Genomic DNA, 26186 nt, shown 5'->3' with positions numbered 1-26186 from the left:
CAGGGCACGACCACAACTGGCCAGACTCCACCCCAAATCCATCCAAAATACAGACTGCAGTCATGGGACACTCCTTTAAAGCACCAATGTATACACCACAATAGCGTTTGAACATTGCTCACATTTTTGATTTATTTTTAAAACCCATTTCATTTGCCCTTTTGCCGACCATGATATATTTTTGCCTGCACTGGCATAAAGCAGAAGCAATATTCTCTCATGACACACTTTGAAGTTTGGGATGTGAGCTTCCAGTTTTTTGCACAATTGCAGACAGGTGCGCCTCCCAGCAGGTGTCAGCATGCACTACATATTGTTTCATATTTGAACTAAACAATCCTCCAATCGGCTGCAAAGAAAACAAAAGACATGAATATGCAGCAAATTCTCTAGAGTTGCTAAGTATATCTCTACAAAGTAATGAGAGCAATGGTGATGCAATTGCAAAAAAAGCTATAAGGATGCAGTTTCAATTATGAATCGAAGTTGAACACAGATGATTATCATATATCTAGAGCTCATCTCGGATATGGTTTCTTCATGTTAAAGGGATAGTTCGTCATCATTTACCCAACCTAAAGTTGTTCCAAACTTGTATACATTTCTTTATTCTGCTGAATACAAATGAAGATATTTTGAAGAATGTTTGTAACCAAGCAAATCTGGTGCACTGTTGATTTCCATACTAGGAAAAAATTATACCATGGAAGTAAATGGTGCCCCAAATATGTTTGTTTATTAAACATTTTTCAAAATATCTTCATTTACTGTATGTTTAACAGAACATAACATTTATTTTTTTTGTGAACTATCCCTTTAAAAGTTATCGAAAATCCAGAAGATCCACAAGACGACTGCTCAACAACAGTCAGAGAAGTGCACCCTACATTACCTTTTCTGCTAAGATGCCTGATCAATGGCTATTTTCCTTTATGTTTTTTAATAATTACACACACACCAATGACCCCTGGATCTTTTTGTAGGCCAGTAGAGGGCGATGTTACCTTGTGAGGAAACACTACATGCCTGTGCACATATGCAGTTTTTTACAGAGCGATAAACCAAAACTATCAAGACAGCGAAAGCATCAAGCCTTTTTAGTAGGATTATTACTACAATTGACCCTGGACTATAAAGTGCCAAAATTGTTAAAAAGGTGCTAAAAAACCTCTTGAGCAGCACAAACGCATTCCTGTAAGCGGCCATTGTTGTTGTTTAAAGGCGCTCTAAGCGAATCTGTGTGACGTCACTTTTTGTTGATGTTTGAACTGTTTTCAAACAAACGGAGCGTAGCTAACTCCTCCCCCTTTCCCTCCCTTCCGTGCTTTCATGAACGCGCCCAACCCCCACCCCCAAATCCTTCTTGTCGTTTATTGGCTGGAACACTTTGTTATGGTTTCTGTTTGTAGGTTTGGCCACTTTGTTGTTATTGCAGTTTGTGGAGCCTGGGCTGTCTACAAAGATCGCGTTTTTTACAGTTTGATCAGCGGTCAGATAGTGAGGATATGTTTGCTGTATGTAACAAAAATTTTTTTATGGTCTAAAACGTGTGAATTCGCTTAGAGCACCTTTAAGCATGCCTATAGACTGAATAAACACATGCACATGATGTCATCGTTATCACAGATTTATGATTATGTAGTTTACACAGAGACAACAAGGCGTCGTTTTCGAAGACTTTCACTTTGAAACTCGTCTTCAAAAGTTTGCATTTTTATGACCTCGTAACGCGTCATCATGTAAACAAACACCCAAAGCGCAAGTTTACGGTTAAATTGTCGTGTAAACAGACCCTAAATTTACCGTTTACATTTATGCATATGGCAGACACTTTTATAATACATTGAATCTATGCCGTTTATTATTATTATTAGTATTATGTGTTCCCCTGAGATTGAACCCATGACAATTGTGTTGCTAGTTGCTCCGCAAATTGAGCTACGGCAGGGTTTCCCAAACTGTGGTTCCCGAATCCCTGGTGGTTCGTGAAGGAATTGCAGGGGGTTGGTGAGTTTATGAAAACCAGTGTTGGGAAAGTTCACTTTCTACATGAACTAGTTCAAAGTTCAGTTCGCAAATTTTAAAAGAACTAATTCAGTTCATAGTTCATATTTCAAAATTTTGAACTAGTTCACAGTTCCAAAAATTCTTTATTCCTATATTATTTTAAAAAAATGATTGCCATTATAGCCCATATAGAACCACAGACAGCAATTATTTTATCAGTTTTAACACTTAAGCTAAATGCGTCAGATTTCATCTTCATATCCAACTTTAAATCCTTATCCAATCAGGGTTTACATTAGCATTGAATGTCTTTTAATTTTTGTGTTTGCTTGCACATACCTTGAAAGGCTAGGTGGGTGCTTCAAGGGGGTCGCACACCGGGCGAGAAGCACTGCGAGGCGTTGCGTGTAGTACAACTCGCAGGTATTGCACACCGCACGTGCACGTTAAATAGTGTGAGCTTAGTCAGAGTCTATTTCAAGATCCAGAATATGCGTTAGCAGACTATGTTAAAGACACACTATGCAGTTATTTTACCTTAATATAACAGCTTCAAAGTTATTTCAGTGGTAAACAAAGTCATAGTAGGGCGAATCACCCTCCTGTTGAAGCTCGGGGAGGACGCCGCTAGCAAAACCACCAATGCAATCTTGAGAGAACCGCCCCTGACAAATATCGCGAGAATCACGACTTGCTTTACGGCAACGACGTCACACACGTTAGGCTTGTTCGACTTCGTGTGGCGCTGCAAGAACCGACGGCCGGATGACGTCGAAGTACCGCGAGAATGATCCGAGACGGCACTTTGACGTCATCCGGCAGTCGGATCTTGCAGCGCTGCATGAAGTCGATCAAGCCTAATGTGTGTGACGTCAACACTTTGCAATACCAAAAATCTCACATAAATATTCAAAATAGAAAAATCTAAATAAAACACTTACTCAAAAATGTATCGGAAAACTGAGAACTCGTGCAAAATGGACAGATACATTTAATTTACCAATTGAAAAAAATTACCTGATGAAGGTCCGATAACAGGTAATAATAACAATAACTATGTAAAATACTACTGATAAAAACGTTCAAACAGATGAAAAATAAATGTTTTTGAAGTTAAACATGCAAATGTGCTATGAAATTATAATCTTAGGTCACTTGTAAGAGTAAACTCATGATCTGACACCACAAACAGCACAAATGGACTCCCTGTGTTTGTGGAGGTAAAGAAAACAGCAAGAACCACAAAAAAAATCTAACTAGCTAAGAAGCTTTGGCAGCTGTTTGTACCATTTCCTCTAAAAGATGGATGATTATTGACAACATCATAAAATATTTAGAGTCTGTGAGGTTAAGGAGTTTCCTAAAGTGATAATTCAACATTAACCCGGTTTTCCAAAACATGTGTCCCCTTTTACTGTACTTTCAGATCATGATCATCAAGGATCATCATAAAAGAGATTTGGGATGAATGATTTTAGTGTTGACATCAAATATAACACGCGACAGTCTGTGCAGATGGATGTGCTGTGTTTTTAAGCAATTTGCTCTCTAGGGCATCTTAAGCTTTGCCAAGATATTGCTGCTGTCTACAGGGAGTTGGAGCGTCTCCAACGAAGCACCATGAAGAACAGGTGACAAGATAAGGTCTGTCTTCAAGACAACCTTACAGGCCCTGAGCTTTCATGCCATTATGTCTAAGCCACTGAAGAAGGAAATTTGTTGTGTTTATTTTTGTTATTGTGGTGGTGTTTTTTGTACAATTCTTAACGGGTTTTTCAATAACTATGCAAGTTTTTTTTGAGACCACATTAAATGAAAACTGGAATGCTAGCTTTAAAGCCATGTACGGCCTTAGCCAATGAAAATACAGTTTCAGCAATGACACTTATAGCTAAGGGAACAAGTCAATGTCTATTACTTACGATGCTTGAGCATAAAGAATAACCTGTCTCACGTAACAGCAACACCCTTACATTTACACAAAGAGCAAGTCTTAAAGGATATGTTCCTTGAAATCTCTGTAAACCATATCTCTGTAACACTATACACAAAATTTGTATACTGTAAGCATCATATTCAAATCATGATAAAATACTGTATATCTAAAGCACACAGCGTGCCAGAAATCCAAATGCACTCCCAAATGATGCAATATTAAACACAACAGAACAAGACACAACAAACTGCACAGTCACACCAGGTATCACACAAACATCACTTACAATTCCCTGCAGAGAGGATCTGCAAGGCCATAATTTCTTATGTGAAGCATCCAGCAAAATCTTCATCTACGACTCTCCAGCTGCTGTAGAAAGGCCAGGCGTGATGGGAGCAGTTCGTACTGAGCTATAATTCCTCTCCTCCCTTTCCTCTCCCTGCCATCTTCCCTCTCATCTCCTACAGTCAATACAAGGGCCCCAGTACGCAGCTCTGTGACAGAACCCATTATGATCTCAGGCCTGCCCATTGGTCCACAGCTATTCTCAGTGGGATGTGATTGGTTAGTGGAATGATTGGGGGCAGGGCTGATGAGATGATGGTGATCTAAGGATCACAGGCATGGGCCAAACTCACATGCATGGATGCTTCTGAGGAACAGGCAGCAGTGGTGGTTTTTGCTTTCTATGACTGCTCGGCAAGGTCTGCATAGGTTAATAATCTATGTTTTGCTTAACATACACTCTAAAAAATTTGCTGTAATTTTGCAGCTGGTTGCCAGTAACTTACCGTAGAAGATAAAGTCAAAAAATGTTTCATGTTCATTTAACTTTGAACAAAATGTTGCCAGTAAATAACATAAATGTAAAATCTACAGTAAGTTACTGGCAGCCAGTTGCCAGTAACACCCATTAATACTGTAATTTCTACAGACATTTTTTACAGTGTAGATTATTTGGAAATGTTTTAAAGGAACAGTTGACCGAAAAATTACTCACATTAAGGCTATCTTAGGTTTATATAATCTCCTTTCTTCAGTCGAACACATTTAAAGATATATTAAATAACATTTCTAGCTTTGTAATAGCATTGCATAGTGGCCGCTTGTTTGAAGTCCATCCATTATCAGAAAAATGAATCCATAGGACTCCGGTGGGTTAATATTGAGAGGCAACTAAACCATCTGATTAGGGCTGCAACTAACGATTATTTTAATAATCGATTCATCTGTCAATTATTTTCGATTAATCGATGAATCGGAAAATAAAAAACATTCATTTCCAACCTTTTATTCAAAAACAAAACTGAAATCTTCAGTGCACAAACATGTTGTTCCTTGAACATCCCTGAGCTGTTAAATGAATAAAAATAAAATAAAAATGGACTAACACAAAAAAAAACATACACATGTATGCTTTACATCTGCCAAATATATAGACTTTAAAAAAAATAAAGTGCACCTGAGAACAATAAAAAAATAAAGAACAATATAAATCAAAAGCAAAATTATCTGCTAATGAGGTAAGAAAAATAATCTTAATGAGATATATTCTCAAACAGGAACAAGATTATTTTTATTACTCCATTGGCAGTAGGGCTGGGCGGTATGACGGTATATTCCGTTACCGCGGAATAAACTGTCAGACGTAACATATTTTTCTATTCCGTCTATTCCGCGGAATGCAAATAAGTGGGCGTGGCTAACTCTGCCCTCCAGCATGTTAGACTGAGTGTGACGGAGCAATGTAAAATAGTTCACTTATTAAAAATGAACGAGTTATTTGTGTAATTTTTATAATAAGTGCCAGTGAATCCACCGCGGGTCACGCAGCGAGACTCTTGTCTTGCTCGCTCTCGCTATCTCTCTCTCTTGCGCGCGCTCTCTCTTTCCTCATGCAGCAGCCGGCCGGTCTCTCGCGTGCAGAGGTCTCTCTAGGCAAGCGTAAGGAGCTGCGACGGCAAAAAAAAAAACAGTTCTTCTCGCACATAATGCTAATTGTAAAGTTTTCTGAACTTTAAGCAAGCTAAGACAAAACTTGCGTTATATCAGTGACACGTGCACTGCTGGAGCGATGTAGTTTGACACGCCATTTGCGTATACAAACATATTTGATCGGAAAGACGAGAAAGAGATGCAAATGTTAAGGTCTAATAGAAAGTAAAGGGCATCAAGACCTTAAAACAAACTTTATGATCATCACATCGTAGCACCCGTCACATTTATAATATCTAGAGCTTCTTCTCTCATATACAGGTATTTATCCTGTCTGTAGGTTTTTGCACATATTTATACCTGTTCATTTTACATATTGCATATGTTTAATGTAATGTATGCATAAATACAAAATACAATGAAGCCATACTATAGCTTCAATAGTCTATAAAATTAATAACTCAATTAAAAACAAGATTCTGTCTAATCAAGACTTAGCTGTTGTTATCTTCTGGGCATTTTCACTGTAACATTATTAACTTTAAATTGCTCATATTTTAAAACTGTGGTGAGCATTTAGTTAAAAGCTATAGTGAGTGGTGTATTTCTGTACATTTTATCATCAAAAAACAATATAAACTGAAAAACATGTATACCGTGAAATATTCCGTTCCGTGAAATAAAATGACTCATTCCGTGAAATAGATTTTTGGTCATTCCGCCCACCCCTAATTGGCAGATAATTTTGCTTGTTTTGAGCAAGCTGTTTTAGAAAAGCGTGCATGCAAAGGTACGGGCTTTAAGACCCTGGGGACTCCCTGGCAGCGGTGGACTTGCGCTTGAATGAAATATCCGGAAACAACAGAGAACACAGTGCGCGAGAGCTCCGCATTAAACTCAACTTTTTTAATACTTAAACATCTCCGCATAGCGCGACACAACGAATCGATAATGAAATTCATTGCCAATGCTTTCAGTAATCGATTTTTATCGATTTAATCAATTCGTTGTTGCAGCCCTACATCCGGTCTCTCTGATGAAACCTACATGGAAGTAACTTAAACTGCAATTCATCTACTGGCCACTAGAGTCTGGCTCAAAAAAGGGAATCAATTCCCATAGACCCCATGTCAAAATGCCCAACTTTACAGTAGAAAACAATGTTTACAGCCTGGTACAAAAAGTGGTTTTAGTCTATATAGCTAATTTTGCCCTTCATGACAACTGTGAGGGAGGGGTGAATTTTTTTGTAACTCATCCGTTTAAATTATATTAAGCCTTAAAATTCTGCATAATTAAGGGCGTGGCCACTTGAGTGAGGGGTGAACAGCCACTACTGTCACTAGAGTCAAGCTAGGTGGGCGTGGTTTCAGCAACCAGTCACCTTGGGTACACCCACGTCCCGCCTCTTTACCCATTTTTGGTTATCCACAAGTGATGCACGGTGATGCGCAGCCAAGATGACGACGGCAGGCTCCGCCAACTATTGCCTTAAAATATCTCTTCATAAAACTATGGGTGACGTCACGGACATTATGTCCATATTTTTCACAGTCTATGGTTGAGCGTCATATATCTTGAGCGTCATATTCATATTTTAAGCGATTCACATTTTAGGCAATTGATGTCTGTAACGATATCCACTGTGAGGCAAACGAGTTGTAGACCCAAGTGCAGTTTATTTAACAAAACATAAGAACAAACACAAAACATGACATGGCATAAAACCTACAGCAGATACATTACATTAAAACCAAGCTTGACAAAAGACAATGGAAACACAGGGCTATATAGGGACAAGAACCAATCAGAACACAACACATCAGGGAATAGGACAACAAGAGACAACCATGAGAGGGAAGACTTTCAAAATAAAAGACATGAACATGGAACCGAGAACTTCATATTAAAAGACAATGAACAATGAACACAACGCAACTGTGACAATGTTACATTGGTAAACACATGGGGAAATTTTCATTGAACTATTCCTTTAAAGTGTCCATGAAATCAAAACTGACGATTTTTATTTTTAAATTGAATATTGCAGTGTTCATTATAAACAATTTATTTGAATGGGTCTTTTTAATTCATGTGCTCTCATGAACTTGAATCAAAACCTGAAAATTTCCACACTGTTGGGCGGGGTGGAGCTTCTGTTAACTCCACCCCCTCCAACTGTCAATCTACGCCAACTTTTCTATATCCAATCAATTTACAATGTAAAACGCAAGCTACACCCATTTTTTTCCTCGTTGGATATTCTGTTTCACTCAGAAGTACGTCATAATACAAAAGTTGATCGCGACTTCCTGATCAAGGGGGCTTTAAGAAAATTGAGTTGGGGAACTCAAATAATCATGCAGGTTATTTGGCAGGTTAAGTAAGTCTGACATGGTCATAATTGGTAATAATTGACATGGTCATAATTGACATTCACATCTCCTTTAGATAAACTTAACTTTAGATAATTCAGTTAGGTATTTAAAACTCACAGACCACAGATGGTGTAATTACACTTGCAAGAAGCAACTGGAAACTAATCGCAATTTAATTGTATATCACATTACCCGTGTCAAACAGAAGAAAATAATCATCATAAAGCTTGTAAAGACTGCCAAAAAATGCCAATAAAACGTGTCAGTGTGCCCTAAAGAGAATGTGATGCGGGAGCGATTTTTCCACTGTAAGCGCAATTCCGGGCAAATTCCTCGGAGGACAATTATATTGCCTGTTTAAACACACTAGAATTAGCCCACACTGCGCTAACTGCAGGGTGCTATGTAAACAGCAGGGAAGGTCATTTACATAATGTCATTTCACGCATAAACTGTCCAGTAAGACCCTTATCAGTAAATATCTCAGTATTTTCAGTCTTCCTTTTCAATCCGGAAAAATAGGAGGCGTGGAGTGTGTGTGTGTGTGTGTGTGTGTGTGTGTGTGTGCGTGCGTGCGTGATTGAAATATAATATGATTTGATGCATGGCTGGTGAAGAATTCAGCATGGTGTTAGTACTGGCAATCTAACACCCTTAAATGAAGAGCATGTGAGTCTGTATTGAAATGATCATGTGAAAATAATATTCTGATTCAATTAGGCTTTGCAAATGGACACTTAAGTCACCATCATCATTATTTACATTTCATTTACATAATTAGATAAAATGTCACTGATTATTACAAACACATCTCTACAAGGCTTTATGATCTTTATATATGACACTACCTCATTATAAAGCTATAAGATGCTAAGCTAATAAGATCTAAAAGTTATAAATATGGTTTCAGCTATCTCATAATAAGCAGAAACATCTGCTGTATAAGCCAATCATAAGACAATTTCATTAAAAATGTAATGTGTAAAGTCTGCGGCTCTGTGCTGCAATCAAAACATTGCATTGTATTTGAAAGTATAACAGTGAGGTCGACACAATAGCTTTGTTTTCATAACTCTGTTTTTATGCGCATTGAAGTATCGCATCAAAAACAAGTGAGGGAAATTTCAGAAATATCGACTTATGGTTGTGAATAATGGGGGATGGAAACGCATTTGCTAAATAAACTGTGTCTGGTTATCTTGTCAATTAAGCGAAAACATTTCCCTGCCAATGATGCTTTCCTGACGAGTTTTTACGTAAAAAATGAAAAATGAAGCAAAAATAATTTTTTAATAAATTTTAAACCATGTATGTTTTGATAATCATCAATCTGATATCTAACAAAATGCAATTATTTTAGCTTTTTGCTAAAAATGTGGTATTTTTTAAGAAACCTAACCATATTTATGAGGTTATAAAAAGAGAACATAAGTTTTTTTTCCCGTTTTGTTTGTTTGTTTGAAAGCAGAGAGTGTGTACTTTCATTTGATATATTTGTATGTTTATATATTTATAGAAGAATTTTTTTTCCGGAAGGCATTTTGTGAATCCTTTGTGAAAATCACAAAAAAATGCTGGTGGGCAACTTTTTAAAAATATGCTGGCGAGGAATGAGTTAAACAGCATTTCAAGAAAATGATAAGATAATTTTATATTTTAATAAATAAAATAATAAATAATAATTTTAATAAATAATTAAAATTAACAAACATTAATTAATAAACATTCATGTATACATGTAAAAACATTTACATCTAAATTAATATTTATATATATATATATATATATATATATATATATATATATATATGTATGTGTGTGTGTCTATGTATGTATGTATGTACAGTATGTATGTATGTATGTATATATATATTACACAAGGTACACACACACATATATTATGCAAACCCAAACTTGTCATGATCCTTTTAGCCATATATGTCTTTTTGGGGTGGTTTCCCGGACAGGGATTAGACTAGTCCTAGACTTAATCACTTTTAAGAGCTCTCCAAACTGAAAACAACTTGCGCTGACATATCTTAAAATACAACAGTTCCCTTTGTTTTACCTCAAAATGCACACAGGTAATGTTTTTAGTAAGGCATGTTTGTTAAAACTAGTTATATTTCCTAATAAAACTAAGGCCTAGTCCTGGGGCCTATACCATGAAGCCGGTTTAGTTGGTTAGCCAGCTTTGTTTAGGATTAGTTTGTGCAAATCCTGGGTTTTGGGTACCATGAAAATAGCTTGTACCAACAAGGACTGAACATTGGCTTGGTTTTGTCAACCTGAAACTAATCCTGTAACCCTGAGTTTGTTTAACCATTTTCATGGTACGGGCCCCTGGATTAAGCTAATCCTGATCCGGGAAACCACCCCTTTATGTTTCATGTGACAGGGTCATGGCAGCCCTCACTGTTGTCTTGTTTTGTGTGGAGAGTCATGTGCCCTGTATTTATGTTTTGTGTACCTCGTGCTCTCCTGTCTTAAGTCTTGACCCCGCCCCCTCGTTTCCTTCTTAATTATTCATTATTAGTTTACACCCTTCACCTGTGTGTCCTTGTTCACTCTTTTAGTTCTTCCCTATTTAAAGCCATTGTGTCGGATCATTGTGTGTGTCACGTCTGATACCGTCATGGGTCCTGTTTTGTTTTGCCATGTCTTGTTATATGTTATCGTTTATATTCTTGCCTTGTTTACACCCTCGGGGGTGTTTTTGTTATATAACAAAAGTCTTTTTGGTTAAGAGCTGTCTGCACTTGGGTTCTGTCCTACACAATCATGACAAAACTTTTATTTTGTATGCGATTAATCACAATTAAATGTTTGACAGCCTTATTATTTTCACAATCTTATCTTGTTCAAAGACTATACATTTCGTCCTTCCTATCTATTTCCAAATCTGAAGGATGTTCTCAATTGTTATTAGGCCATGCTTCGACATTTAAGCAGAGAGTTTTGGTTTAAAAAGCTAAAAAAACTTGCGGAACAAACAGTCTAGAACCTGTGCTATTTCAGAAGCATTTGAGAAAACAGTCCATTGATATTAGGTCAGCTATTTATAAATGCTGTTGAAGATGAAATGTCCTAGCTAGTGTACTCCAGTGTTCTGCTAAAATATTATTCTTTATACAATTTTGTCCTCGTTTCCTCACATTTATTTCAAATCTGTATGACTTTCTTTTTCAGAATACACAGGGAGATGGGTGGATTCAATATAATGGGGATATATTATTACAATATGATTTAAGCACTTAAATGTTTTTATATGTAATTATTAAGCATTAAGTCGCTATATAACTATCTGCTAAATTAATCTATTAAAAAATGTAATTGTAAAATTTGGGCTCTCACTTACTGTGGGTTCACACCAGATGCGAGTTCAGCGATTTGCGCGCGTAGATTACACACAAAGCCAATGCAAAGACGCGATCAATGCAAAGACGCGTCCTCGCATGGGGCGATGCGAATGACGCGATATGGGCGGCACGTTTAAGGCGAAAACACACGCTATTCGCCTCAAACGCGCATTCGCCCAAGTTGAAAATATTCTAGCGAAAAATTCGCATGACACGAAGTTAAATCCCGCGAGTAATCTAGAGTGAGTAACGCGATGCCCCGCATTCGGTGTGTACGTAGCTTTAGACTCCCCATAGGCTGCATTTACACCCCAAGTCTTGATGCCTAATTCCAATTTGTTGACTATATTAGATTTGTTGACGACCCGCTTACATCATCCTTTAAAGTGGCCATATGACCTTGCAAAAAAGAACATTATTTTGTGTATTTGGTGTAATGTTAAGGTTAAAAAAAACACATAATTTTCCACATACCATACATTATTGTGGCTCCTTTCTGAAACGCTTCAATTTTTACCACGCTCATTGTTCTGAAAGACACGATTTGTGCTGATTGGCCAGCTATCCAGTGTATTGTGATTGCTCCAATACCTCAAGCATGTGACGGAAATGTTACGTCCCTTACAATATTTGGAATATCAGCTCCCAAAGCAAAGCACATCATGCTAACAGCTCTGGTATGAGCAACTAGAGGCGCAGAAGTTACACACTTTCCATTCAACCAAATAGTCGTGACCTTGCTTAAACAAAGTAAATATTTTACATTCATTATTTCTCAAAACATTAGCACATTCAGAAAGTGTTCTAACCTCAGGTGACCTCGACAGAAAGCGTTAGGCTCCTTTCAACCCTTCAAAACAACTTTCCAATGGTGCACCAAAAGCTCTTCAAAACCTGAAAAGAACTTTGTATAGGAGTTCACCCGCTTGAAAGCTGCTCTGGAAAGAAGCCTACCAGTTTAGATGTGTATATGTGTGCCTATCTGTTTAAAAGAGGCATTTTATCCCCAAAAAACCTTTCTACCAAAGAATCTTTCAAGCTTTCAGGATTGTTCTTGTACAGGCCTGGACTGATTGGCAGTGATGAGCATGTCGAGTATTTTGGCAGACAGCATAAAGACCACCTCTGGAGATATTCATTGTGCTGGGGTCTCCCTCTGGACTTGAGAATGAACCAAAGTCCGGCACATCTCTGCATGGGTTTAATACACTTTAGTCTCCAATTAGAGAAAGAGAAATTCACTGCTGGGAACAGGGCAGATATTGTTTGGCTAAACGCAAACGAAAACCGTACTTGTATATAAATTGGAAATATTTTTGACATAGTAAGATTTTCTTGGTTGTTGCCATTAGGGATGCACACATGTTTAAGGGGACATATCATGAAATTTGACTTTTTCATGTTTAAGTGCTATAACTGGGCCCTCAGTGCTTCTATCAACCTAGAAAATGTGAAAAAGATCAACTCTGTTACTTTCTCTGTAAGCATGTAAAAAAATAGGTCATTAAAATTTGGCTCCCCTTGTGATGTCAGAAAGGGATAATACCACCCCTTAATCTGCACTATCCAACCACGACACTGCCATTTAGCCCAGTGATCAGCGCATTTGCACGTTAAAGGACACACCCTAAAACTGCACATTTTTGCTCACACCTAGAAATTGGCAATTTTAACATTTTATAATAAATTAAACCTAATAAAGATTTCTTTGACATCTTAAAAAACTCTTGCGAAATGTCCCATTTAACAGCTAGTTCTGATAAGTAAAAACATTTTACCTTTCCAAATATTAACTCTTTCTTTTACAGTCTGAGGGAGACGCACGCTGTAAGTTTGAAAAAAAAACGTTGCAAAAATGTCCGAGGATAACAGGTCAGCCGCGTCACATGACTTCAGTCTCATGCACGCAGTTCACAACAGAACCGGAAGAGAAGACAATGTTGAAATAAGTCGTAGTTTTGTTATTTTTGGAACAAAATTTATTTTCGATGCTTCAACACATTCTTACTGACCCACCCACGGATGTCACATGGACTCTTTGATGATGTTTTAATTACCTTTCTGGACATGGACAGTAAACCGTACATAGATTTTCAATGGAGGGTCAGAAAGCTCTCGGACTATATCTAAAACATCTTAAACTGTGTTCCGAAGTTGAACTAGTAGTTGAAACTATAAGGGTACAGACGGGAAAAATACAGGTAAATTACCAAAACTTGATAAAGCACCCAGCTCTACTTGCAAGGGTAGATCTGGTGAAGCCACTTTCAATTACACGACTCAAGTCTGAATTGATACGTCCAAAATGACAGCATTGCTACTGTTTACACCTACAAAAAGATGAAGGGGCGGGACATGTCCGAAATATGCTCTAAGCGGGTGACCGATGACAACTGACTAGGCCAACTTGACCAATCAGAGTAGGCCGAGCATTTTGGTGGGGACTTTAAAGAGACAGGAGCTGCAACAGAGCATTTGAGACAGACTGAGAAGAGAGGTGCTCCAATATTGTAAAACATGTTAAAAATAATCTGGTTTTTGAACAATCACACAGTTTTATTCCCTCCCACAAGACTTTTTTTTTAAAGGAAAACCCTTTAAGTTTTTCCTGAAAAACTTGATTTAGTTTGACCCTGAACTGACATTGTTCTCAGTAGTTATCAGGTTTAGCAGTCATTAGGAAGCCGAACATGAAAAGCACAGCTTGACACCAATAACAAGCAGCTTCTATATAAAATGCGCTGTGGGGGATGAACGTGAGAAACAACGAAACCGTCGAACACTTCCAGTTATTTTTAGACGTGCTTCTTGATTTAGATCATTGCTGCTCAGTAATGCACACATGTAATGCTCCATGCACCTTACATAAACCGCAGCATTCATATAAACAGCATAACCACTAAAACACAGCAATTTATTAATAAACCTGATTTGTATTTGATTCTGTGCTGTCCACCAACAAACATTGACAACAAGATGAAAATCGGTTGTGCTAATTGAAAATAATACTACCAAATACAAGCAAAGAAGGAAAATAAAGACATAATGACCAAGCGACAGGAGTAACATTTGAGGTTTAAAAGCTTTGCCGATTATCCCAGCAATCAAATGATCATAAACGGCTCTACTGAGATCTCTATGATACTAAAGTTTAACGCAATGAAGAAATTAGCCGAAAATATCAGGGCACAGAAAGCAGACAACTACACTGCACATTACCGGCGGGATGATAAAGATGCTGTCTTGGGACGAGCAAATGTTCAAGACTTAGACTTAATTGGGTCAAGTATAGTTACATCACAAACATAGACCTCTCGGCTACAAAAATGTCAATGCGTTCCTAATAGAGAGGTCTGATTTCGGGGAAAGTGATTAATCTTTACCAGACTAAAACACATGCAAGTAATTTTTTGATCTCATATAGTTCAATAGCTAGCTGAAACTTAATTAAATCAAACTACAAGAGTAAAATCTCATTTCAATCCATAGGCACCCAATGCACCTAATGAAAGAAAATAAAGACATTTTGGTAATTTAACAGATTATAAACCAAATAATATTTGCCCTGTTGTAGGCAGGTGGGTGGCTACATAGATTTTATATCGCATTGGACACATTATACAACCCAGATTTTAAGATACAATGCAACCATTAAACAATAACATTACATGAAAATCACAAACACTCAACCATAATAAAAAGCAGACTTACATTTTGAAATTGTGCAAAAACATTAGAGAAGCCAGACTTGAATGAAAAACGTATCATAGTAAGTAAACTAAGATAAAACTAACTCAGTGAGAGACAGCCATATAAACTTGCCGTTAATGTTATGGCACAATAATTGTAAAAAAAGTTAAAGGTTAACTATATAGACAATGGTATTTAATCATAGCTCATTCAAACAATAATGGTCCCTTACCTGTGTGACTGGGTAATTCAAGCTTGGGTTCACATTTTGGAAGAGAGCATTCTGTGAAAACAGAGATAAAGAGACTTAGATATCTTTTCCTTACAAAGCATAAAGTGACGTTTAGAAAAGACACACACATTAAATCAGACATGTGGCCACAATTAAACAACATACATTTGACAAAGGCAGAAAAATGATGTAGAGTTTAAAAGACTCTTTGCATATTTTATTTGATTTATATGACTAAAATGGTTTGCGGTCTGTACAATTTCTGTCCATTGGTCATCCATTAACAAAAATGTTCATGACTGAAAATATAATAACATTTTTACAGCATCTACTGGAGGTGCTCGCTAGTTCTGGTTCAGTGACGCCAGTTTCCGAAACATCTTTAAGCCTGTAAATGAGATATGACTGATAACTTTTTTTTTATTAACTTCTTGCACCAGACATTTTTACACTTTACATTCAAAATCTCATTCTGATAAGAGCTTACCACAGTGACAACACAGTTTTCCACCTATAACAAAATTTTAAGAAGTAAGCCCACCGGAAAAATGACTGTAATATACTTTAGCATTTACTATAGTAAAATTTAGATATTACAACACTTTATTAATGCCAGTGTGCCTTCTGTGTGAACGCAAATATAAGCTGGGATCAAGACCTAGCGACATTACCGGAACGTGTCCTGGGTGAACAAAAAACAGGAACATGCTGTAAGGCAGGGGGTCGGCAGTAAGTTTGACATTGGGCCAGAATATAGTCATAGGATAATTGAACAAAAGTACAAAATGAATACCTTAAAGGGACACTTCACCCTTTGCATTAAGCTTTGTATTGTTAGAACCTGTATTACGTTTTTGAATGGTCGTGCATCATTGCCTCAGTTTCCGCCGAGACAGGAGAAATACAGATTTCAGTGTTGCACTTCCTTCTTTCAATGATGTAAAAATCATCATTTTGCATCATTGAAAGAAGGAATTAAAGATTAATGTTTCTACGAGTGAAATGCTCCTTTAAAACTTGGCATTATTGTTTGGTTTGCAACTTATTGCATGGATTAAACAAGACTATTGTTTTGACATAAATTCAACGTAATAGTCATATTAAAACATGTCTTCTCTACCTAGATTGACTGGACACGGATTGTGGAAAAAATATTATGTTTGTCACTGATTGAATCATACAACTAATCACAGGTGTGAAGACACCAGCCATTGTCCCGCCTCAAAATCTCTTGATCGAGCAAGCGCGTGTTCTCCACCGCTTAAAGAGCACCTATTTTATTGCTAAAAACAATGTTATTTTGTGTATTTGGTATAATACAATGTGTTCGCGTGGTTTATAGTTAAAAACACATTATTTTCCACATACCGTACATTTTTGTAGCTCCACAAACTTCACTCTCTTCCTGAATGGATTTTAAACGCTCTGTGTTCCTGATTGGCCAGCTAATCTGTACGTTGTGATTGGCCTGAATACCTTTGACATTAGCCGGAAATGTGACACTCCTTACCATGTTTGAAAGCTTTGAATGCTAACAGGAGTTAACTTACAGGCTGTGAGTCTGAAGCGGGAGGAATTATGATAATGTCGGTCTTGTCTACATCACCAATCCCAGGAATTAAACTGTTGCCTACAATCCGTGTGTTTCTTATAGTCCAAGAAAAGAGATTTATGTTGGAGACGATTACTCGCGTCAATGTTTATTTTGGGGTTTGTACCTTTTGCACATCGTTAACGTACTAACACACACTTACACACCAAAGGAAATGTATAATCGTAAATCGGATAATTGGTGCTCTTTAACATAGAGAGTTTCAAGCGAGCGCTCATCCCACCCTTCGCTTACGTGACTGCATTTGTGCGCTCTCGCGAGGATGTTTTTCTGTGCACAAATAGTGCGCTTTTCGAAGAACCAGATGCTATATTAATCTGCCTGTGGACATGGGCCGAATATTATTGCTGGGGGTCAGTTTTGGCCCGTGGGCCACCTGTTGCCGACCACTGCTGTAAGGGTTGTGTCATAGTGTCATCTAAACAACATAGTTATCACTCTTTGACACAGGGGTTTTAAATGCAGATCAACATTAACGGTACATTCACAGCGTTGATGCTTCCCATTCACTTTTAATGGGTGACGTCATGCGTTGCTGAACTGAATTGTGGATCTGTCTGTGCCGCGTCACTGCCATTGCTTGTAGCAGAAGTTAAACATTTCTCAACTTTTCAAGCAGCAACGCGTGTCAACCAATCAGATTGCTTTATGCAAATAACCTAGACAGAGCCGGCCCATTACGTTTATGTAAGACCGGAGCATGTGTTGTGGCCACTGTGATTGGCTGTTGGCCACACTTCAGACAAGCCTTCCGTCAAGCGTTAACGCTTCTGTCCCGTGTGAATGTACCGTAACGACACATAAAATAAGAAAGAAGCAGAGATCAGGGAGCTCCCCACTATCTGAGATCGTTCGCCTGCTTAATGAAACAGTACACAATGTGCTAGTTTATGTAATGATCAAATCAGAAAATAAAGCATGCACACGGTTTCTCAAGAGATATCGCGGATAATAAGCAAACTTAAGATACTGGTGCAAAAAACAAACCAAATGTTACAAATATTTACATGTCACATCTTTACGGGATATTTACGGGATTGTGTGTGAACGTACTCACAGATTCCAGAAAATCACTGGCAGTGTGGATCAAACTAATTTTCCATGTATTTTCCAATCCCTGACTCAAAATGTCTATAGTGATACAAGCCTGTGTGTACATGCCTTACGTAATCTGACAATTCATAAATAAATGCATATACAAAATAGTTACATAGTAAAAGGTTTTCATTTATGGTGAGCTAGTATAACATAGACAGCTATGTAAATGTGTGTGTGTGCTTTTGTCTCCGTTTATTGAGTATGCCACTGAGACTGTGTGATACGGTCAGTTTTTAAGGAGCCGACCCATATCCTTCTTTATTGCACGTTGAGGACTGACAGTCACCGATAAGACCTCACTCAACCTCTGTCCTTCCTCACTGACTCTGGATCAGAGCTCTGGCCTTTACCCTAACCTCAATATTACATTGCAAATGTCTGCACTGATCCAGGAGCATCTGCAGGGAGAAGTGTATGTGTGATAACAGCTCTTGATCAGATAAGGGTTAAATGGTAGTGGCGGGGCTCAATGGACTTAAACAAACCCCCACGCCCTGGGCAATGCTAGGAATGAATGATTAACCACAACTCATTTTAGCTGAATGAACCTGCTAGAGTAGTTTGTGCTGATGTGTAGTATTTCAGTTTTATTTTAACCTTCATCTATTGGTATATCCAACAAAGAACATTTTCTCATTTTAAAGGGGACATATTATGAGATTTTTTAAAGATGTAAACTAAATCTTTGGTGTCCCAGAGTACGTAATTGAAGTTCTAGCTCAAAATACCACACAGCTAATTAATTAAAGCATGTTAAAATTGCCACTTTGTAGGTCTGAGCAAAAATGTGCTGTTTTGGGTGTGTCATTTAAAATGCAAATGAGCAGATAAAGTGCAAACACTGATCACAATGATGGTGGTTTTTGAAACTCAATTGTGCTGTGAATTATTTTCTCTCTTTCTCTCTGTACTAAATGGCTGTGCTGTGGTTGGATAGTGCAGATAAAGGGGGCGGTATTATCCTATTCTGACATCACAATATTTTTTCACATGCTTGCAGAGAATGGTTTACCAAAACTAAGTTACTGGGTTGATCTTTTTCACATTTTCTAGGTTGATAGAAGCACTGGGGACACAATTATAGCACTTAAACATGGAAAAAGTCAGATTTTCATAATATTTTCGTGCTCCTTTATGATTATAAACAAAAATGCATGTGTGCAGTTTCTCGAGAAAGAAATCATGGATACACGGAAACACCAAATGGGGGACTTATACATACATCACATGCCTTTATGGGATTTTTACGGTATGTGCGTGAATGAATTCATGCACTGATTCCAGAAAATCATTGGCAGGTTGGATGAACCAAAATCAAATGATCCCGGACAAATCTAAGGACGCATGTAAATGGCTATGTTGATTTCCAAGTTTGAAACAAGAGATTTCGAATGATTTTTTATTTTTATTTTGGGTGAACTATTCCTTTAGAGGGCTGCAGGGATAACATATTGTAGGCCAACCCGGAAGTTCACTAGACTCCGTCGCAAAAAGTCAATGTGATTTTCCATAGGCTTTTAGATTATTGCAAAAGTAAGCGCTGTGATCAACAAAAGTAAATATTTAGAAGTTTGTCCACCAAGATAATCTTCACAAATGCACACAACAGTTATAATTCAAGTCTAAATGCATTTACTAGAAATAAAAAGCTAACCTTAGGATATGAGCGAACTACAACATGGTCACTCAACCTCAACCTCATTACCACCACCAAGGTTTCAACAACCCTTTTAAACTTCATTTAAAACATATTCCCTGATAAAGAAATACTTTGTGGATTAATATTTTGGGGAATTGTGCCCATGATGTATTGCTATTGAGATTTTCATTGAAAAGTTCCCGACAACGTCTGTAGTCCCACGGAGCAACTTGTTAGCAACTGCCCTTTTTCCACGAGTTCACACTTACAAATAAGTCAGATAGATATATTGGTAAACGTATTTGGTGTGCTGTCCTGAGAGAGGGCTCTGAGAATGGTAATTGGCATGAACGCAGAGTGGTGGAGGGATTCTGAAGATTTGGGGAGAATCCTTAGGTGAGTTTGACTGTGTGGGCTTCCCTTCATGTCGATTGGGTATTATGTTGATTACTGATTGCAGACAGCTGGTGAAACTAGAGTATTTGTCGATTACTGATTGTAGATGGCTGGTGATGAGTAATTAGCTTACTTTGACGTGTTCTTCCTGAACTACGTTAATAAAACATAATAAAGACATGAAACATTTTCAGAAATCACATTTATGTTGTGCTATATGTATCTTGAGCTTGCGATGACCCAATATCTTATTTAAGGCATTTACTGTTACTAAAATCTCATTCCAAAAACTATTTGGCTCCATCTGAAACTGCCTACTTCCATACTATATAGTAGGCGAAAAGTACCCAGATGACCTACTACTTTTTACTACTAACCTGAATTGTTCATTCGATGGACACTTTGCTATCCTGTTATCCCCCAGAAGACGGAGAGTTTTTTTTTATAAAAAAATGCCTGAAAGCGGTAACGTGGCTCCATTCAAATGCAAATGCATATATTATTATAAAAAACTGTTTTCATGCGTTTACATGCAAATCAATAAACTGGCTATGCAGACAACTGCGTTTACGCAGTGACGTCACCACTTATAGTACATAATAGATGTTCAAAAAGTCAACGGCATGTCTGTCTTAAGCTGTGCTGTTGTATCTCTTCTCGGGTCTGCAGAACCTGTAAATGTAACATGAGCTTCTATTTTCTTAGTTTCTCTGCCAATTGCTTTAGTCGAGCGGAGACTTTTATGCGTTACTTTGCGCTTACTTCCGCGTATGACGTTTATCTTTCACACGCGGAGACATGCGCACATGGACAAAACCGTGAGAAAGCCTGTTAAGGTGTTTACATGCCACACGAAATCGGCGTAATGAGCAAAAAACTACCTGTGCCGATCGGTTTTTGCTTACGCCGTTTATGGGCTTTCATCGAAAAAGGAAAACCGTTTTACGCGTTTACATGACCACACGTGTTATCGGTTTATTAAGCATAATCGGGGTAACCCTGCTGAAAAAAACATCATCAAACCAGCATGGACCAGCATGGGAATTATGCTGGTCTATGTTGGTTTAGCTGGTGGTCACCAGTATACCAGCACCAAAACACAACATATGCTGGTATGAACAGCATGGGATGCTGGTGCTAATGCTGGTTTGGTGCTGGTTTAGCTGGTGCTAATGCTGGTGCTGATGCTGGTTTGATGCTGGTTTAGCTGGTGCTCACTAGCAAACCAGCACCAAAACACAACATATACTGGTCTTGCTGGTATGCTGTTTTTTTCAGCAGGGAAGACAGCAGTGATTTATTAATATGGTGAATGTAGTACCTCCGAATTAATTCATACCATCCATATTCATACTACATAGCACCTACTGTCACAGTATGCGATTTGGGACAAAGCCATTGACTTTGGGACGAGAGAACCAGAAGTGCTAAATGCTAATTCGCTAACTCTTGTTCACGACACGTTGTGCCTGCAAATATACGTCATCCCTGCTGTTACTGTTACTATACTATAATCAAACGAGTTTGCTGTAAAGTTTTGAACAAAATCAGGAACCTTTTACAGCATCTGCCTTTATTTTAAAATGAATAAACACATCCATAGCATCCTCCCCTCAAATATCCACTGCAAGAACAATGTACTCTAAACCTCTAAAAGAGACGGAGAGAATGAGGTAACTCAAAGAAACATCTTAAAATTAATGAGAAGATGACGCATACTGTATGGTCCATTCATGTTGCACAATGGTATGCAGCATGTGCATTCTAATAATGCTAAATGAAATGCTTTAAAAAAAAGATTGACAGTCACAGTACATTGGTCTATAGCAGGGTTTATACGCACGGAGTCTGTGAGTTGCAAGCCAAAGCAAATTTCATTAATAGTCTTAATTTTATTATTTATTTATTACATAGTTTTACATTAGCTTGGCTCCTTTATGTATGTTAACATTTTAAACAATGATAAAACATAAGTAAAAGAAAAGAAAATCAACAAAGAAAAAGGTAGACTATATCAACAAAGTAGCCCTCCAGATAGTTTTATCCATTGTGTGTCATTGCCATTTAAAACTGGCAATGACACATGTACTGCAAAACTGGAAAAGGCATCCAAAACAGTTTACTTTTGAAAGAAATGCTCTGGATACTCTGCGATGTGACGTTTGCAGATCTGCACATTGCGATGTAGATGCTGAAATGATATATTGTGCAGCAGCCCTTCTATAAATCAAAGTTAGCATGCTATTACAGTTTGAAACATCACTTTACAATTTTACTCCCATGTATGTTCACATAAATGTCTCTCTATCCAAAACTTTCTGCTTCAATTTCATGCCCTGTTTGTCTTGATTTTAAAGTTTCCCCTTCCAAGCAAATCAATTCTGGATCTGCAGCATCAACATTTCAGTGAGACATGGAGGAGGGTCAGATAATGTTTCCTCATCAGGCCTTCATTATATTACATCATGCAAGGCTTTCTGCTTTACAAGCCATAATGGATACTCAACAACATGAGCTAGTATACATATCAGACTGGATAAGCTGGATGCTGCTGGTCTTAAGACCGCCATGTTTTTCCTTTATTGATAGGATAACACTCCGATTCCTACTTCTTGTTTACTTGTGGTCATTCGCGCTCGATTTTCCCCAATGGAAGCGGCAGCGAGCTCAGAAATCTAACCATCATTAATTCGCGATTCTGTTCATTAACACAAAAGTTGCATAAAAATAAACACTAAGGATTTAAATATATTTTTCTGTACAGTGTCTGAAAGCCCGCCATGATCCACAACATTAGCAGTAGCACTACCCACAATCCAACTTAGAGGGGAAAATTTGATTTCATTTTTTTATAACATGTGATAGTCCAATATGTAATTGTCTTAAATGCCATGTTCCTCGCTGCTGTAATTATGCTTTATAGTTTATCAAAGTGAGGCAATGTTAGGAAATATCCCAAGCCACAATCCTCCCTTCACTTTTAGCTAACCTCTAATTAGACGTTAAAAGACGCGAGCGGAGAATGATTTTAGCAATGACAGATGCCTTCAGGTCAAACATCAGCGACGCATTACAGGAAATGAGCGATTTCTTTGGTCTGCATTTGGTGAAATGAGAGAATGATGAGAAAACTACAGTTCTGACATTGCAATCATTTTATTGAGGTAAAAAAGTCATTTCAATATCTGGGGCGGCACCATACGATCTTTCATTTGAAAAAAGCCGTAAGAGAACGAGAGTAAAACAACCCTTTAGATGTTGTGCATGAACGGCAGTCCCACTACACAACCGAGCATTCAGAAGTCAGAATATCTCTACTTTACAAAAGACTACATTGCAGTTATGTGACAGCACAGTGAGGGTTCTGGACGATTTTCTGTGAAAGTGGTTTGCTGGTGATGAATTCGGTGTGATGATCCAGCCTTCAGCTCTCTTCTGCCAGTTTGAGGTTGGCTGAGCACGTCATAAAAAACTCAATCGTCCTTCAAGTGTGTGTGAATAAGCTGCTGTGCTGTCTCTAAGGAGACACCTTTTCTGTGCAAGCATTAGCCGTCATTTTACCGTCTAGGATAACTATAGACCTGATATAATGTCTTTGCCAAAATAACTTGCGAGATGTATGATATGAAAAGTTGGACCAACTTGAAAAGTTACTTCAATTGGTAACACAACACCTAAAAAAATTAAGTTTATTCAATCAAATCATCTTTATCCGGCCCGCCGGTCATCCTTGTCTGATTTAAAATCAGCGTGATTACAATAACCACCGCCTTTCCACTGTACATGACAAATGACGGCCGATAAACCGGAAGGAGAGTCAGAAAGGGTCTGCGTGGGGTGCCAACCATCTGAGGGTACGTAATATTTTGATTGAATTTTAACTTTGGATGCATTAAAAAAAATAAACTTGTGCGACTACACCGCATGCGATACGCTGACTGGAAGTGATGTAATTCAGTGTGTTCCAATCAAAACAATGTTTAACTTCATCAGTAACACTTGAATCATTTAACTCTTTCCCTGCCATTGACAAGTTAACTCGTCAAGTAAAAGAAAACGCTTCCCTGCCAATGACAAGTTTTTCTGGCAATCCATATTTCCGCTATTATCCACTAGGTGGCGCCCTTATGCAACTCATAAAACCCGGAAGTATTCCCTCAGGGCAAACAGTTCAAACTTTGTGTATGTAATGATCATCACTCTAAATTATCTCTATTTTAAATCAAAATTTGGTATTTTTTAAGAAACCAACTTATATTTAAGAAGTGATAAAAAGAGAACAAATAAAAGTAGGATAAAAGTTTTTATGTTTGAAAGCAGAGAGTTTGTTTTTTCATTTGCTATATAGTATGTTTAAAGAAGAACATTTTCTGGAAGGCATTAAACTTTGTGAAAATCATAAAAAAAATTGGCACTGGCTGGCAACTTCAAAAAAAAAAAAAAAAAAAAAAAAACGCTGGCGGGGAAAGAGTTAAAAACGTTAGATTTTTTTAATAAGTAAATTATTATGTATATCTATATAATTTTGTAGATGAAAGGCTCTTGCGCTCTCTCTTCTATAGTAACACAGATTTACGATAAACTAAAATTTTATTACAACTGTCACTAGGGGGCGAACTCTGACAGTCGTGTCTGAATGTAGTGTACATTGGAAAGTCGGTTTAGCCTATATATCTTAAAAATATTAAAATGAAAGCAATTTTAGTCATTAAGAGAAGACTGGCTATATGTTTTGAATACTTAAACAGTTATTAACAAAATAAGTTTAAAAGCTCTGCATTACAGTTAGTGCTATACAAAAAAACTATATATTTTTTCCTCGAAAAAGAGTATTTGAAGATTGATCTGTATCTGATCTACTGTATACAGAAAGCATGATCATATTAAATTTAAGATTTTTATTTATGTACAAATGTCTACAAAACAGATAATAACACCTCCACGTATAGCTTTTTTCAAATCATAAACATTGTATTGCAAATTCTGCATCAGATTTTTTATTTATTTAAATTAATTATTTGTTAAATAATTTTACAAAAAAGCTTTAAAAGCTTTCTTTTTTAAAGAAAATGTGAGTGTCGCTTCAAATCTCTATAACTGCTAATCTTAGAATGTTATAGGTACATATTGGTATTAAATATCTACAAATTGTAGAAAATATTGCCACATGTGAGTATCGTGATATTTTAGAAGGCATCAATGTATCAATTCTAAAAAAAAAGCAATATTATTATTATTTTTTATAAAGATTCATGGCAGTTGATTCGTTTTAAGTTTACATCCCGGCCACTAGATGGCATTCTTCTTATCTGTGAACTTACTTGCATAGTACCACACATAAAGTTTGCATATGGTGATGTGTTCTCAATGACAGCTTTCCTAAAATTAAATTATATTATATTTCTGAAATAGGAAAACTCCCAATATACCATCTTACTTTACAGCACCGCCGTGTATCGCAACACACCGCACAGCAGCGCAATATGTATCGTATCCGGATATTCTCACTGATACACAGTACCTAAATGGTACATATTACACTGTAAAAAAATTAGCTGTAGTTATGCTGCAGCTGTTTGCAATATTCATTTAACTTTGAACAAACTGTTGCCAGTAAATAACAAAAAATTTAAAAATCTACAGTAAATTACTGGCAAACAGTTGCCAGTAATACTGTAAATTCTACAGAATTTTTTTTACAGTGAAGGACCTTTTTAAAGGGTATCATCCTAGTGACAACCCTGTATCTTTTTTCTCAGAGTGTAGAAAATACCACAGCCTGGAAGCGCCCTAGCAACCATTGCATGGACACCCCCAAGTCTCTGATACATCCCTAGATATAGCTCAAACACCACTAACATTAATACTTTTCAGAGGCGTACATTCTGTGCCCTTTGTGGTGGT

General features: G+C 37.3%; 1 protein-coding gene across 4 annotated transcripts in view; it reads right to left on the bottom strand.

Annotated features, from left to right (window-relative positions):
- triob (trio Rho guanine nucleotide exchange factor b) overlaps window positions 1-26186 on the bottom strand; it is a 152778-nt gene that overhangs the window by 124100 nt on the left and 2492 nt on the right. For 3 of the 4 annotated variants that reach the window (XM_073871877.1, XM_073871873.1, XM_073871874.1), the window contains exon 2: window positions 15538-15588. In XM_073871877.1, coding sequence (XP_073727978.1) covers window positions 15538-15588 — 51 coding nt within the window. Of the gene's footprint in view, window positions 1-4229; window positions 4386-15537; window positions 15589-26186 lie in introns of those variants that run through there. The other variant, XM_073871876.1, reaches the window with a different exon arrangement.

The sequence above is a fragment of the Misgurnus anguillicaudatus genome, chromosome 10 (genome assembly GCF_027580225.2).
Source record: "Misgurnus anguillicaudatus chromosome 10, ASM2758022v2, whole genome shotgun sequence".
Taxonomy (NCBI): Eukaryota; Metazoa; Chordata; class Actinopteri; order Cypriniformes; family Cobitidae; genus Misgurnus; species Misgurnus anguillicaudatus.
This window is presented reverse-complemented; position numbering and strand designations above follow the sequence as displayed.